At 41.6% G+C, this 17,741-nt stretch overlaps 1 protein-coding gene across 1 annotated transcript in view; it reads left to right on the top strand.

Annotated features, from left to right (window-relative positions):
• The first annotated feature begins 6,822 nt into the window (after positions 1-6,822).
• GRK6 (G protein-coupled receptor kinase 6) overlaps positions 6,823-17,741 on the top strand; it is a 32,305-nt gene continuing 21,386 nt past the window's right edge. The window contains exons 1-2 of the mRNA XM_015820396.1: positions 6,823-6,877; positions 15,855-15,950. Coding sequence (XP_015675882.1) covers positions 6,826-6,877; positions 15,855-15,950 — 148 coding nt within the window. The 5' untranslated portion in view covers positions 6,823-6,825. The remainder of the gene's footprint in view (positions 6,878-15,854; positions 15,951-17,741) is intronic.

Genomic DNA, 17,741 nt, shown 5'->3' with positions numbered 1-17,741 from the left:
AGTAGTCCTTAATGGTACTACATCTACATGGAAGGAAGGAAGCACAAGGGATACCACAAGGCTCCGTCTTAGGCCCAGTACTCTTCAATATCTTCATAAATGACTTAGATGAGGAATAGAAGGGGAACTCATCAAATTTACAGATGACACTAAGCTGGCAGGTAGCCAACACCCCAGAAGACAAACTCAGGATCCAAAAAGATCTTGACAGACTTGAACAATGGACCCTATCCATCAACATGAAGTTCAATGTGAAGAAAAGTAAGGTTCTACACCTAGCCAGGAAAAACCAAAGGTAATAGTACAGATTAGGTGAAAAAATAGTATCTGTGAAAGGGACCTTAATTTTTTGTTGTCCAGAAACCCATGTAACCTTTTGACCCTTGTCCTTTTTCAGTGATAACTTCTAGCTGGGGGGTGGAGTGGGAGGGCAAGAGGACTGGATTTTTTTAAAAAAAATCAAGAATCTGTAAAAGCTACTCTGCAAGAAAATGTGATCTTGCTTTCTCAAAAAGCCCTCTTTACCCCTATGATCTAAATAATTAAAGCCCGTACTTTGGTTTGCCTATTATCACACAATGTGGCTAGGCAGGCAATAGGTCATCTGGATAGGCATTTCTGGATGATCTGAATTCATTTTGATTAACGTTTTTATGACCCAAACTGTTTTTGTTTTTCGACCAAAGCATTTCACTCCAGAACAGAGAGTTGTCCTGGGTCTTTCGGTAACCTTTGTGACAATTTTGCAAAAGTTGTCTAGATGAAAGGCTCGACAGATCCTATCTGTCATGAATGTCAAATAATGGTGCTGAGAAATGATTGCTTATCATTATAGAATAGCACCTTCCCACTGGGTGTCCTTGATTGGAACTACAAGGTTAGTTGAAAGATGGGCGGCCACATAATATTTTAAATAAATAAATAAACTCCAGAGTCTTAAGCTATTCTGACAGGGTATGTGGGGACTCCCAAAATGTCAGAGATGTATAGAATTCTAGGTTAGTCGTGTAGTATTGTTAGAATATTGATTCCCCTTCAGGCATGTGGCAGAAATTTACTAATTAGAGTTCAAAGACATGTCTGGCTAGATGAAAACTAATAAATACATAGGACAGGTTTTTCCACCAGGTGTCCTTCGGATGGAAGGCAGTGTCATTCCAGTGTATCTTGTAAGCAGCCACTTGGGAAATACTTTCTTGGTCCAATTTACTAAAAAGAAATTCATCTATACCCAAATAATAATTGGCTTAACACATACAGATATAAGTTGATAGTGTTTGCACGATATTTTCCCTAAGAGTTCCAAGCTGTCTTGCACCATTGACTAAGTATAAAGGTAAAGAGAAGAAACCTCTCCTTCCCTTTCTGTTGTGTATCACTGGGCCTTTCACAATGACAGGCAACCAGAGCTGGTCTACACCATCCTGACATGAAGAAAGTTCTGAATACAGGGCTTTTCCAGCAGGCTGTGAGGCAGAGCAATCTGTGAATCCAAATTAGTTGTGTTATGTTTTAATCATGTTTCTAACTTTCCTGATGTGTGCCGTTTGTTATTGGCATTGGTTTCCCTTTTTGTTTATTTAATTTTATGATGTGATTTCAGATTTGTTTATGTTGCTTTAGGCTACTTTTGAAGGGTGTGTGTGTGTGCGCCCACGTGCCTTAGAGTGAGTGTTGATTCAGTCCTTACAGTTTTCTTGGCAAGGTATTTTGGAAACGATTTGCCCTTGCTTCCTTCCTAGGGCTAAGAGAGGATGACTGGCCCAGGGTTACCCAGCTGACTTCATGCTTAAGGCAGGACTAGAACATAATTCTCCTGGTTTCTAGCCTGATGCTTTAACCGCTATACTACTGACTCTCTCTCTTTTGAAGTTAAGTCGTTTATATATCAAACAATTAATTACATATGCTGCATCTTTACAAAGTGGCTTCACTACCTGCAAGAGTTGTATCATTGATGACAATAATTATTGTGTGACACCAATTGCTACCCAGTTAATTTGATACACTTTCCCAGGAGTTCTTAACCCAAAGCACTGGTGGAGCTAGGTCCTGGTAGGTGATCAATCAAGTTTCTGCCTTTAAAAAAGAGTAGGGCTACTTTAATTGGGCTGCACAAATCTGAGCAACCACTAGATGGCAACAAAGAGATTACAGAAACCACATGCCGTGTGGATTGACTTGTTTATTAAAACTGGAGAACCTCAGGAACTGCTCTGTGGGCAGGATGAAACAGAAAGAATTATGGATCACACTGAGAATTATTCTAAATAATTCTCTGCATACAGTATCCCATCTGCTATAGCAGGGCTTTTCAACCAGTGGTATGGGTACCACCTGTGGTACATTGGCACCAGGCAGGTGGTACGCGACCATCCTAGAAAAGTGGTAGCGGGGGAGGGGAATGAGCTGAACCGGTGGCAGCACCGCATAAGCCTGAGCGAGAGATGGCTGGAGCTACAGGGTTGTCAGGGCTCAGCGGAAGCGCCAGGATCAGTGCCGCTTTCCAGTTGATCGGCGCTTCTTCGGGGCTGTCAGGGCTCAGTGGAAGTGCCAGGATCAGCGCCAGGCTCCAGCTGGAGCTCGGCGCTGATCCTGGTGCTTCTGCTGCCCAGAAGAAGCGCCGATCAGCTGGAATGTTGCAGCATCTCCAGGGTCTTGTGATTTACATTCAGATGCTTGGCAACTGATTCATATTTATGACGGTCACAGTGTCCCAGGGTCATGTGAAGTGACCAAAACCTGCTGCAACCACCCAGCAGACGGGGGGAATAAAAACCAAACACCCCCCACCCCACCCCCGCTGCCNTTTTTTTTTTTTTTTTGGTCATCAAGTTTTTGACACCTTGCTAGGCGACTGGTGGTACTCGGATGTTGCCATATCCTAAAAGTGGTACAATGGGTGAAAAGGTTGAAAAGCCCTGTGCTATAGCAGTGATGGCGAACCTTTTAGAGACCGAGTGCCCAAACTGCAACCCAAAACTCACTTATGCATCGTTGGGTGCCGGGTGGGTGTGGCCCATTTGGGTGGGTGTGGCCCATTGGGTGGACGTGGCTGCGGTGATAACAGTAGACTGGGTGGGACTAAAAAGTTCAATCAATCAATTCCAACTTTGCAAGATCTTTTTTTTCCCCGCGAGAAGTTGAAATTGACTGATTGATTGATTGAACCTTTTTTTTTGTACACAGCGGCGGAGGCCTAAAGCAAAAAGGTTTTATAAAACCCAGCTGAAGGCCTAGGACTGGGGCGATGGCACGCATGCCCACAGAGAGGGCTTTGAGTGCCGCCTCTGGCACCCGTTCCATAGGTTCGCCACCACTGTGCTATAGGGAGATACCAATAATAGTAGCCCATTGTAAAATTATAACTCTCATATGGATATCGATCCATCTCTTTACATGCCCACTTTATAGGACATACTTAAACCAGGAAACTATGACTTCTAGTCCCACATGAAATCAGTTGGATGACCTTGGGCCAATCACACCCTCTCAGCTCTAGGAAGCAGGCAATATCAAACTACTTCCAAAAATCTTTCCCAGAAAACGGTAGGAGTCAACACTGACTCAAAGGCACACAAAAGCAATGATTCCTCCTGTGCTACTCCCTATAGTGTAGCATGCTGCAAAGGCTGTTGGAGGTCAATGAGTAAGATTTAATCAATTAAAAATATTAAGAATGTTGTCTGACAGTTTTTTTTCCAAAAAGTGGTTGGTTTCTTTACTGTTAACTGAGCAGTTCGTCTCCCTTTTTTCATCCTCTCTGTCCAAAAGTGCATATATGAAGGTTAGACTCAGATTTTTTTGATATCTCAGACAGTAGCCAGTACTTGGGCTTCACTTTTTTAAATCTTCCATTTCTATAATACATCCTGCCATGGGTCACAGGAATTGCTCAAGCCATGATTTTAAAGCAGGGGTCTTCAAACTTGGTCCTTTTATGACTTGTGGACGTCAATTCCCAGAATTCCTCAGCCAGCCATGCTGGCTGAGGAATTCTGGGAGTTGAAGTCCATAAGTCATAAAAGGGCCAAGTTTGAAGACCCCTGCTTTAGAAGCAAGGACATTGTTCCCTAACTGACATATACATTAACAGTTGTGCCAATTGCCAATACAGCAACTGCCTTGTTGAGCAACTAACCCAAGCAGTAGTACAAATTGTGCAGCCACATCATCTAATATGTCGTTCAAATGGCAATCAGAATTCTCTTTTCAGGGCCAAGAGTAAATTCTTGGCTAGAAATACATTTATTTAGTTTGTTCATAGGTACTGTACAACCACATAGTGATTGCTACATTGTAAAATTTTGCAGCCACATACAGTAAAAAATTAATAATATTAAATTCACTCGAATGTACTGCCCCAAAATGAGTACAGATTCAATCTCAGTTTGGATAACATGGGAATTTTGTGACATAGAATAAAACTGATCCAAGAATTGGCAAGCCTTTCATAGACAGTATTACTCATATACATTTTTAGCTTACTGTATTGCTCCTAGATACAGGGACATGTTGTGATTATTAAATATACCTATTTTCTTAGATTTGAAACCATTTGCAGGTATGCATTTAATTGCAGTGTATGATGCAGACTTCTCATATAAATATCACTCTTTGCAACATTAAGGCCACGTTGCTGGATCGTCATCTGAGATCATTTTTTTTTCTTTTAATTTTGCCATGTACACCTTTTTCCTTACAGCAGCCTGATTGAACTATGGAAACTATAAATGACTGAAAGTACATCCAGCTACCAAATTGTTGGACCAACAATGCTGCACTTATCTTATCTCATCTTTGTTGTCATGTCAGAGGGTAGCCATGGTAGATTATTCATGTACAGTACTTAACAAATATCCATTAACAGACTTGACTTCATTTTTAGCATTCTTGCTTTTTGTTACACAAAGCATTAAACTTTTATTTCGTGCAGCTAAAATAAATGGTCTTGTCCATGCTTAAAGAAATATCAGAATATATTAACACAAATGGATTTACAGTATTTTTATTTTATTTATTTTCCACTTTTATTATTTTTACAAATAATTTAAGGTGGCAGATACATACAACACATCTTCCTCCCCCTATTTTCCCCACAATAACCTTGTGAGAAGGGTTAGGCTTCTGCTGGGTCTTTTTGGGGACTTGAGGAAGGCCCACGTTGGATAGCCACACATTCTGAGGGCTTCCTTGAAGTAATAGTGTCCACATTTCTCTGTTCAGTATCTGGCAGAACATTCCGTGCTAACATCGGTCTTATCAGCCATCTACGGACACACCGTTGATGGCCCATAATCCATAAGATGTCAAGGTCTTCATCGAAATCGATGGACGAACAACTCCAACTCCTTCCTTGATATGTTTTAGTTCTTTTTCTCTGCCATCTTTGCTGGTAGGCAGGCCTTCAGCTTGGTGGTGTAGAGTTCTGATAAGTCCCATTTTGTGCTCCAGTGGGTGGTGAGATTCAAAATATAAATATTGATCTGTGTGTAAAACCCACAGAGATCAACGTCTCTCTAAAAGAATGCAAATGACCAGCTGTCTGCAAGCAGTATAAATCCTTCCATTCTCCACCATCCAGTCAGAGCTGAAGAAGCTTCTTTGATGAGAAGCGTAACATCTTCAAAGAAAAACAAGAAAGTCCACCTGCCTTGTGAAAAAGCATCTTTGGGATAACTATGATCTGGATGACTGAGAATCTCCATAGACATAAAAAAGGGGGAAACTACTATATCGGGGTATATTTAATACACTACTGTATCAATGCAATAATTATACAAACATTCACCACTAACTTTCACCTTTAACACCACTAGAACAATCCTTTAAAAAAAAAAATAGGCCAGGAAGTAATTGAAGAAGAATGAGTCTGTACTTACAACAGCATTTGCATCCAAAATATGGATCAAAATCAGAAGTTTACCAATTTGCTCAGCACTTACAATGCTGAATAGTATACTGTTCAAGACATAGTATTTTTTTGTTGTTCTTCAAGGATTAAAGTTGCAATTCTACACTCATTCCAATTCCATCTAAAAAGCAATTCTCCAAAAATTCGACTGGGGTTTTCATTTGTAAGATCTTTACATCTGTCTCTGAGAACGGGCTGCTGCTTCTGTCTTACTCAATGGAGATATTTTTTTAAGTTACACAAGTAGCCAAAATCCTTGAAACCTACTCGGCATTCTGATTCGTCTATAGGCGAATTACAGGTGATATTTTTGTTTCATGACCTCTGAAGCCACCTGTTACTCTCTGATTAGCACAGTGTTTCTCAACCTTGACAATTTTAAGGCATGTGGACTTCAACTCCCAGAATTCCACAGCCAGCAATGCTGGCTGTGGAATTCTGGGAGTTGAAGTCCACATGCCTTAAAATTGTCAAGGTTGAGAAACACTGGCCATTAGCAACCTTCGCAAGCAATTGGATTTTTGGATAAGTAAGCCCAGCCCTTTCAACCAAAGTCTTTACCACGACGACCCGAACGACAGCTCTCTTTTTAAGAGCTAACCCCCGCCTCGCGAAACAGTTTCAGCCAATCACCCCGCGGCCCATGCCTTCTATGTGGCTTTTTTTTTCTTTTGGCGCCCAATGAGAAAGAAGGGCAGAGTGGAGGCGGGGGAGTTCCTCGGGCCATTTAGGGACCGATGCGGGCCATGCTCGCGCGGGGATTGGTCGGAGCGAGCAGGCAGTGGGCGGGCTAAGAATGGAGGTACAGTAGCTGGGTGCCGGACCAAGCGGTCGGAGGTGGGGGTGAAGGAGAGCGGTCGGGTGGGAAGAGGTGACAGCAGCGACGGCGGCGGCGCCTCGGGCTGGCCCCAATGGAGCTGGAGAATATCGTGGCCAACACTGTGCTGCTCAAGGCGCGCGAAGGTGAGAAAACCTGGGTCTCGGTTGGGAAAGGCTGGGCGATGCCAGGGAAGGAACCCCGCGCGTTCTCCGGATTGAGCCGAGGCTGGTCCTTTCTGGCCCAGCGTCCCCTCTCCTGTCTGGGCACCGCGGTCCTTATGCAATGCACGGCCTCTTCGGAGGAGCGGGTGGCCGGCGGAGCTGCGCTCTGGCTGGCTGGCTGGCTAGATGGCTTGGTGCTGGCAAGTGGGCGGAGGACCCGGGTGGTCTTCAGTGACAAGGCAGCGGTGGAAGATCCCGAGGGCCAGCCCGGCTGGCTTGAGTGGTCAGGCGGAGGGGAGGCTGGGCTGGAGGGTGATGCTTTTATTTATTTAATATTTATTGTGATTTTTTATTATCGCCTGTTCACCGCCCTGAGTCCCGTAAGGGAGATAGGGCGGTATATAAATTGAAATAATAAATAAATAATAAATGCTTGTCTGAAAAGCATCCACGTGAAGGAAGTTGTGGCACGGGGGCCAGAGAGCTCTTGCAGCCAGGGCTGCCCGGCTATCGGAAATAAAGAGGCAGCAGAGCTTCCGAGACACCAACTAGCAGCCGAGAGAGGTGGACGTTTACTAGGCCTAGCAGAGGAGCTGTCCACGAAGTAGTGGAAACAAGTATAGATACTGCAATTGAGAAATTGATCAAAGGGGCTGTATGGGTTGTGGTGGTGGATCTGTATAGGGTTGCCAGGTGTCCACTATTTGAGTGGACAGTCCACTTTTTTCACATTATGTTCACTATTTTTTTCACAAAATAGTGGACATTTTTTTTATTCAAAAGCTTTATGATGAAATGGTACGTAATCTAAAGCTGTACAGTCTACTTTTTTTACTACTTAACCCACCCACCCCCCCGCTTGTCCGCTATTTTTTGGAAGCAGACCTGGCAACCCTAGCTGTAGTTTGGGGTGATACCAGCGAAATGCTCTGACTTCTTCTGTTTAAAAGGATTAACTTTTCTGGACTTTAGTATCAATTTGGACACGAAGAGGGCACCCTCAGAAGTCTTACCTCAACTCAAGAGTGTATTTCCCACGCTTGAGAGGAGCTTAGAAATGCCTCAGTGTACAACCCAATTCTAAGGGAATCCCTTCAAATTTATTAAAACAATATGCTTCTGACAGATACGTTTCATTTTCATATAACACTAACCCAGAATCTAATCATGTTTCATTGAACGAGCTATAGTTTGACATACTGTATTTACCAGACGAATCTCTTAAGACTTAGTGGACCAGGCCACAACAATTTCTGTGGGTGCCATTGCCAGTCTATCATTATGCTTTTATAGGCATGGTAGACTTATGCATATAACGTCGGTTCTCTGCAAAAGGTTTGATATGACTGTGAGGCAATGTATATAAATATGTATAGATCTATGAGTGTGGATTTACTAAACTGTTTCAGTTCTGCTTATGTGGGGGAGGGTTTATTGACTTGTGAAACTCTTGGTTCTTCTGATTCAATTCCTATGGTCACAAGTAACACATTGAATGCCAGTTTGAATTCTGAATTCATCAACCAAGTTCTTCTAGCTTGATGGCAAAAGAGAAAAAATAGCTTTTGGATTAATTTCTATTAAGGCAATGACTTTGCATTAAAAGCCATGTAGATGTTTACGAGCTTATTGCTGGAAAACGTTCTTTAGCTCTCTGCCATCCACGCATATTTTCTTAAAGGTGCTTTTGCTTTTATATAAGATTTATATTGTTTTTATACAGGATTATTTTTCCTATGTGTACAATTTGTGGGAAATTAGAATGAAATACTCAGACTATGGCAGCATACTAATCTTTATTATATCCTTGGGACGTGCTCTCAAGGAAGTATGGATATCATTGAAACCTAAGCAAGACTCATCATACTAACTAAAATGTCAAAGGAAACACATATAGGAATGTGTCCAAAGTGTCTTAATTTTTTAAATTTAAAAATGTCATTGAAAGACTGCAAGCTATTGTGAAACAACGGGGAACTTTTAAGAGTTCTATATGACAAAAAAGACCTAGTTTTCTTTTAATCAGAACAGGAAGTATTTCCTCATCATTTAGTAGCTATTTTGATAAGCTGTATCAAAATTAAGATTCTGAATAAGTCTTAGATTTTAAAAACTTGTAAATAATCAAAATTTATAGAATTGAAATCCTTACTAATTAAACCACCTGAATCATAGGAAAGGATTGACATATATAATGAACAATTGCTGCTGAAATGCTTTGGGATAGTAAAGAGAAACAGGTGGAAAGTTAAAAATTGAATTAGGAAAAGAAAATGTCTGGATCATTGTAATAATAGTTTTCTTATCAAGGTATAGAATTATACAGTACATAATTTTAAGTTGGTCATAAAGAGGGAATGGTTTGTATTATGTTTGAAATAATAGCCATGGCACTATCTTCTATAAAATACTTAGCTTTTTTTAAAAAAAGAAGACACCATGCTATTAGGTCTGGAAGATTTTCAAGCAGTAGACTTAGATTACTTTTTTATGTCAGTCATTGTCCAAATACAGCTGGATATAATTTAAACTGTGTCCATTAAAAGTACAGCAGAAAATGTGACTGATTAGGTATTTATGTATTTATCAAGATTCAAGATCTTAGTTAAATCTGCAGTATTATCTGTGTTTCAAAGTAAATCCAGTGAGCCATACATCTATGGGGGTGCAGTTTTTTTATGTATGTTAAAGTTTCTTTTGTGCAGAAGTATCCTGACAATGAATCTTCAAAAATTCACATAGAACTTTAGTTCTAATGAAGCAATACATTTTATAAGACATAGTTTGCAAAAGTATGGATGCATGTGAGGCAACCAGCCCCAGCCCCTGCCATGTTCGTCATTTGCATAGTGTGCAAAGAGTTGTGTTTGAAATGCACAAGCTTGTTTATAAGGAGAGTTACAAAGAGTAGATACAATAACATTAGGTTTCTATGTACAGATTGTCTCATAGGTACAACCATTTATCCTATTGAAAAAATGCCATGCTTCAATTTTAAAAGAAAACCATTTACATTTATAGGGCACAGAGATCTACTATTTCCATATATTTTATGCAGTATATTGAGATGGCTTAAGTAGCTATGTGAATAAAATGGAACTCTTGCGATCTCTGAGAAGCTCCAATTTGAATCCAATATGAAAACTGATAGTTTGTAGGAAAAGGCATCCAAAGAGCTTGGAGGCCTGTTTTATTTGTTTTTTTATTAGATTTATATGCCACCCATCTCACTTTGCAAAGTAACTGTTTGTTTTGCTTTGTTCAATGAGCACAACAAACAGTAGTACTATACAGCTGGCTCTGGTTTTGCTGCAGTTCTACGTATAGCAAAGTAAATACATGTTTGGTTATTGTATAAGATCTGTATGTAAATTCTTGCATGATTTTTTTCTAATTTAAAACATTTATGCAGCTGCCCATCTTTCAACCAAGTGTGGGTGGCTCCCAATCAAATTATATTTCTGTATAAGAAGTCTTTATTAAAAATAGCCATCAAGGCTAAATAAGTTCTCAAATTCTCTTTTGTATAGACATACCTTTAAGAAAAGTGACACTGTGTTCTGTAGACATCAATCCTCCTTCACTTTTGGTGCTGGATCTGTCTATGAAATCTTCATCCTTTTTTGCTAAAGTACCCATAATCTAATGTTCAATATTGGTCAATATCGTGCATTTTGGTGGCAGCAATTTTGCATTACAACAGAGCTAGGCAGCCTCTGAGTGTTGTATTTAATATTTTGATGGAAACAAAAGAATAAGATGAGATAATGTAAATAAAAAGAGTTGGTGTTTTTTTTATTTCCTGAGCTTGGGAGAGAATTAAAAATTTTCTATTTTTAAAAGTCAAAGAGCACCGTGGTGAAAAAAATTAAATATGAAGAAAATCAATCTAATGACAACAGATAGAAAAACCAGCTTTAAAATTGACAATGAAGATGTCGAAAGTGTTGAATAGCTTCTGCCTTGTGGAATCAACCATCAGCAGTAAATGAACAAGCAATCATGAAATACGTTGTAGACTAGCACTTGGTAGAGTAGTCATGAATACCTTGGAAAAGATAATGGGTTGCCATGTTCAGTCTATACTTATAGAGATCAGAATAGTGCAAGCTATGGTGTTCCTTATGGCACTCTATGGAAGCAAAAGTTGGACTTTGAAGAAGTAGGATAGGTAGAGTATTGACACCCTTGAACTTTGTTGTTGGAGAAGGCTCCTAAGAATACCAAAGACAGTCAAGAAAATAAACATTGGACCATTGAACAAATCAATTTGGAATTCTCACTTGAGGCACAAACAGCCAAGTTCAAATTATCTTATACATTATGGGAAGACCTAGGTCTCTGAAGAACACTAATACTGGGAAAGATGGAAAGAAAGAAAAGTAGAGGTCAGCCAGCAGTAAGGTGATTGGACTCAATTACAGTGGCATTGAGTGCAACATTGGAAGAAAGACCAGATTAGGGACAGATTATTAAGGAGAAAATCTGTGTGGTCACTAAGAGTTGACAATAACTCAAAGGCACATAATCAATCAAGCCTATTATAGAGCTTACAGTACCATTTAACATTTCCTGCTTCAAAATGGCAGATAATTACACTAGCAGTCATATCAGTGAAGACTCTGGAAGGTGGAAAAAAAATTGAAGTTCCCAACCCTGAGATGCAACAATACTGAGATGAAACTGAAGCAATGGGGTTCCAAATGTATGAGATAGTGATCTTGAATGCAGCAATAATAAGTCCTATAGATGTACAGCAACATTATAGGGTGGAATGTAATGAAGAGGTAGATCCCCAGGAAGGAGGGGGGGCATACCAGAGGAGTAAGAGGCAACTCAGCCCAGTTAGCAAATGTGAGAGAAAAAGGGTGAAGACAGCCTTTCTCTAATAGTTAACAGAGAATATTATAGATGTAGCTACTGTAACTAGAGTGCTCAATCTGGCAAGATTTTGTCTCTAGGTTTGAAACAATAAAGAACAATAAAGCTTGGGAAGAGTTATCACGTGTCATTCTTGGTTTTCAGACTGACAGAATCATGCCTCTATGAACATGCAAGGAATCACAGTTTTAAGGAGTCTTTACGATAGCTAAACATTCTACATTTTTTTCATACATAAATATATATACATTCAGCAATACATATGCCAGTGGTGGCGAACCTATGGCACGCGTGCCAGAAGCAGCACTCAGAGCCCTCTCTGTGGGCACGCGCACCATGCCCTGGAGATGGTAACCGTCCGTCTTCAACCAGCCGCCCACTAACTCGCTTAGGTCCCACGTGGCTGGATGCATCCCAGCACCCATGCGCTTGCTGGCCTCTGTGCGCAGGGGCCGATGGTGTCAGGCAGCGGCCGCCCCGGCCCCTGCCTCACTTTGCACTGTGACAATGGCACCCCCGCCCTGCCTCACCTCTCCCCGCAGGATGAGCGTCCTGCCCACTGCCCCACCTGCCAGAGACCCCCTGGATTTCCCCCAACCCTGCCCGGCTCCCACAGGCGTCCCTCCCCACGAGCAACATTGAGGTGATCACGCCCACCTTGGCCACACCCACCCAGTCTGCCATGACCACCACAGCCACGCCCACCCAGTGGGCCACGCCCACCTGGCACTCGGCGATAAATAAGTGGGTTTTGGGTTGCAGTTTGGGCACTCGGGTCTCTAAAAGGTTCGCCATCACTGACATATGCACTCTGATTTTACAGCATTCTGCTGCTCATCAAAGAGAACATCAGTTTTGTGTATCTTTATGATATGCCTCTCTTTGGCTCACTTCTCCTTATACGTTCCCTCTAGACTTCAAAATAACTTACAAAATCTAAGCTGCTTTTATTAAGCTATGCCTCTTTACAGTTATGCACATAGTGAATCCTATTTACAGTGCAAATGTTTTCTAAAGGGAATTAGTAATGATTTTACTAGGGGAGAAATTGGAGGACCTTTCCCCCTTTTTGACCAATTCTGCCATGGTAGATGACTGTTCTACAGAGATAAGATGAGTAGAATGGCTGATCTGCTGTCTTCTTTTTCTTTGCAATGGATTTCTTCTTTGGAAGGAAAAAGTGATTGGTGCGGGGGTTTGGTAAATAATTGCTCTGGGAGCCTTGCATTGCTAAAACTTTTACAACATAGACCTTTATAAGGAATATTTACTTCTGGTGCTCGTTAGCATCTCCCTTTATGGAGCTGCAGTTGAGAATATTGTACAGCCGGCTGCCCGTTGCCTTGATTCACTTCCTTCCTAGATTTGTATAGTCAATCATATGGCACAATTATTTTGTGCCATTTTAAGCAATGTCTTTTCTCTAATACGAAAGAAAAAGAAGGGTTTGCTACACCTCAGTCTTTTGTATTCTTCTGTCCCTTTCCTGCTCTCTGTACCCCATGGCTAAGTTTCCAGGTAAAGTTGCCCTCAAGCTCAAATCGTCATGATTTCATTCATGCATTTTTTAGCAGTGCTCCAGAAATGATTTGTTATTGTTCCAGGATATCCTCTTGACTTCCTAATCTGGTCAAGACCCTTGGAATTTGAAGATGGTCCCCCATTTAAGCAATAAGTAGAGCCAACCAAGTCAATTCCTGAGATCAGCCAAAGCAGTAAAATGAGTCTCAGAACTGTGATTCTAAATATCCTTTTTTCAATATAACAAATTATCTGTACTGTACATGTCTTTCAAACATGAAGGTTTATTTTCTAGCAATATTGCTCATCTTCCATTCAATCCATTGCTATAGATTACATAAAGGATGGACTGAATGCTGGTGGTACAAAGAACCAGCATTCTTTATAAGCTGCAAAAGTAATGAACACGGTTTCTTCAGTTAGTGAGGCAGTTGCTAACTTCTGGGCAGCTGAGCTGACTATTGTCTTCCTCCACTCTATAGATGCATTTAAGTCTTCTTGTAAAGAGTTTCACAGGAAACCTGGCCAACGTATTTCAGTTTAACCATTCTGGTTTGTAACTAAAGGTCTGGCTGACAAATATTTCTTAAGAATAAACTTCTCTTTTGCTTCCTTCTTAGAAGTATAAGCATTGAAAGAAAAAATGACTATTAGCCTTAAATCCTGACATATTCTGATTATATGGTCTTGCATATCAGTATTTCTAATCTTCTGATTCCTTTGCTGTAAGAATATTAAGACTGTAACTACCCTGTGTAGTTTGTACTGTTATGGAGGTGTTTGTGGGGGACACAGGGAGGAATCTGTTTTTCTGCAAAGCATCTGTATGGGTTAATGCTGTCTAGGTACTCAAGGCAATAAAAAGGCCTAAATGGAAAAAAATTGGTTGCTGGATACTGTATGACGAATTGCTGGTACTTATAGAAACTGAAGTAGCTTTAAATTCCTATAATCCATCATAGTACCTGAGAGCATTTTAGAGGAAGTCAGCAATTAACTTTAATTTATTTTTATTAGCATTGTAAATTACATATTGCTACTTTGGTTTAGGCTTAGGCCGTATCCTTATTTAATGTTCAAACTCAAGTGATCAATATATTGGTAATCCATAAATCGACTTGACTGCTTAGCAGTAAGGCTGTGCAAAAGACTTTAGATTAGGTACCCTGAAGCGTGTGAATATAGCATCAGTCTGCAATTCTTTTAAGAAGTGGCATCTTTTCCCCAGAATCACACGGCTGCTCTCTCTGGCTGCACTCAATCCTAGAGATGTGATTTATTCAAAGAGTTTCAGATAGGTGCTATATTTATGCTCCTGTGTGGTCCCCATGTGATCTCAAGCACTGCACAGCCCTATGAGGTAAACTCTTAAAGTTCCTTTCCTTTGGCACTTTGTGAAGCGAGTTCATTTGCGTATTCAGGACTTGGCACCAAGTAGAGTGTAATGTTTACCTGCAATTGTGATATGGAAGAAAATCCTGGAGATCATATTTCAATGCATTATGTCACTGAAGGTTATTTACAGGGAGATGGTCCGTGATCCTAATGAAGCTCTTCACAGTTATACTTTCATCATTTATGTCTGCAGAGAGTCCTTTGGAAATGTTCTACAACAGGGGTGTCAAACTCAATTTCATTGAGGGCCGCATCAGCATTGCGGTTGCCCTCAGGGGGCCAGGTGGGTGTGGCCAGGGTGGGTGCGGCCTGCTGGGTGGGCGTGGGTGGAGTGGGTGTGGCCTACTGGGTGGGCATGGCCAGCTCTACATCGTACGCGTCAAGTGTGCCTGTGGGGGCCTGGGCAGGAGTGGGACAGATCTGAGGGTCTCTGGCAGAAGGGGGTGGGACCAGGGCAAGTGCCAAGGCATGGTCCACTGGAGGAGCCTCACTGTTCCTCTCAGGCCATGCGGGGGGGCTGGATGGTGGTGCGGGCTGCCCGGAGCCCAGGGCAGCAGAGGTTAAATGCCCAGCCTGACCCTTGAGCACCCGCGGCACCAAGCCCAGCCCCACTTCCTCAAGACTGCTGCTCAAGGTTCTCCTGGTTCCTCGTTGTTTCCAGACAGCCTTGTAGAGCTAAAACTGAATGCATTTCAGCATAGATGGCCACCACAAAATTGTACATTGGCTTCCAGCTGGTCTGGGCCAGGGCCAGGGCCAAGGCAGCAGGGGCCGTTCCCTCACTGTTTCCAGGATGGCTTCGTGGGCCACATGAAACTACTTCGTGGGCCGCATCCGGCCCCCGGGCCTTATGTTTGACATGTCTGTTCTACAATCTAGATCAGGGGTAGGCAAACTTGGCTCTTTTATGACTAATGGACTTCAACTCCCAGCATGGCTGGCTCGGGAATTCTGGGAGTTGAAGTCCATGAGTCATAAAAGAGCCAAGGTTGCCTACCCCTGATCTAATAATAGATTGCTCAGAAAAAAATTGGGGTAGATTTGACCACTGATTGAGTTCCAATGGTGAGCAACAATTGGTAAAAACAGGATATGTATAAATAGTGTGTTCTAGTTTTGTCACTATTTTATTGGTGTTTTCTTTTTTCTTTGTCTCATGTAGGTGGAGGTGGGAATCGAAAAGGCAAGAGTAAGAAATGGCGCCAAATGCTGCAGTTCCCACATATCAGCCAGTGTGAAGATCTTCAGCATACATTAGGTGAGGAGTAAGATTTTGCCTGCAACTTTCCTGACCCCCATTTCACTGGTACAAGGATTGCTTGATTGTAAGTGAAAAGACTTCAAATGCTTGGAACGAGATCGTGTTCGTTCATCCTCTGTGAATTGCATTCTTTTATCTATTTGCACGACTGTGCTGGATTTCATAATGGTTCCACTAGAATGAAAAATATTTCTGACATTATTACCTAACTTGCCTTGTACTGTATCTTCTCATTATGACCTGCTGATTGTCTTATGAGGGGACAATACAAAGTAGCAGAATACAGGTAGTCCTCAACTCACAACAGTTCATTTAGTGACCGTTCAAAGCTACAATGGCACTGAAAAAAGTGACATGTCCATTTTTCACACTTATGACCATTACAGCATCCCCACGATCACGTGATCAAAATTCAGCCACTTGGCAACTGACTCATGTTTATGATGGCCACAGCATCCAAGGGTCATGTAATAAGCTTTTGCAACTTTCTGACAAGCAAAGTCAATGGGGAAGCCAGATTCACTTAACAGCCGTGTCACTAACTTAGCAACTGCAGTGATTCACTTAAGAACTGTGGCAAGAAAAGTCGTAAAATGGGGCAAAACTCACTTAACAAATGCCTCATGTAGCAAGAGAAGTTTTGAGCTCAATTATGGTCGTAAGTTGAGCACTACCTCTATAGGAGGGAATTGCAAAACAAAATTTGTTTTTCAAGGAATATCTTGGAGTTTCTCTTATTTTGTCCAGAATACTAAGTCTAGAATACTATAAACTGCTTTCAGAAAATCTCCAGACTATCCCTAGTGCAGCTCAGTTAGCGTGGTCCAGAGATGAAATGGACCATTCCATTTGCTTAATGTTCTGTTCCTAAAATGGTAAATTTTGCACATCTGTACTTTACAGTGTGCTAAATTCAGAGACAGTCTCAAGGACGAAGGCTAGAAAAAAACCTTCTGCTTGAATTGTTTATGAGCAACTGCCATTCAGAGTAGGCGCAAGCATGTAGATTCATAGTTACTAAAAGGGTCACTGATCAAAGTTTCAGAGTCACACACCGCAGTCTTCAAAAGTTCCAAGCACAGCTGTAACACATTAAATGTGCATAATATTTTAAAATTTTACAGTAAACTCAATTAAAGACCATATGAGAATCTATGCTAGTAGAAAGTTTTGAACTTTTTGATAAATCTGGAGGATGTGGATTATCTTTTCAGACATGTTCAGGCCTTGATGCAGCACTGGAAACAGCATTGCTTCTGCTTGTTGACCACGTCTAGTGGGACTAAAATGAGGGCAATTTAACTTTCCTGAATTTATCCCTCAGTAGCTTTGAGTACAAATGCTATCAATCATTTAGGATTGGCCTCAGGGATCAGGGGGAGAATTACATTGCAGTGGTTCTCCTCTTCCTCTGAGATCAGTTCCAGTCAACATTGGGGGGTGGGGAAGGAGAGAGTGAGTCAACGTCCCTTGCTTTCTGGTGTTCCTCAGGGTGCAGCACTTTCTTCTTGCCTATTTAACATTCACACGAGGCTGTCGGTCAAGCTGATCCCATAGCACCATCTCAATATGCTGAAAATGCCCAGTTATGTCTCTTGGCCTGTAGCCAACCAAGTTTGGTCTCAGTGCTGGAGAAGAGTCTGGATGTTGAGGAACAGGCTTAAGCTTCAGTCTGTGCTGTTCCTTTAGGCCAGGAGTGTCAAACTCAATTTCATTAAGGGCCGCATCAGCATTGCGGTTGCCCTCAGGGGGGCGGGTGGGTATGACCAGGGTGGGTGTGGCCTACTG

The sequence above is a fragment of the Protobothrops mucrosquamatus genome, unplaced genomic scaffold (genome assembly GCF_001527695.2).
Source record: "Protobothrops mucrosquamatus isolate PMUCROS unplaced genomic scaffold, P.Mucros_1.0 scaffold1124, whole genome shotgun sequence".
Lineage (NCBI taxonomy): Eukaryota > Metazoa > Chordata > Lepidosauria > Squamata > Viperidae > Protobothrops > Protobothrops mucrosquamatus.
Note: the sequence above shows the minus strand (reverse complement) of the source record. Positions and strands in the feature narration are given on the sequence as shown.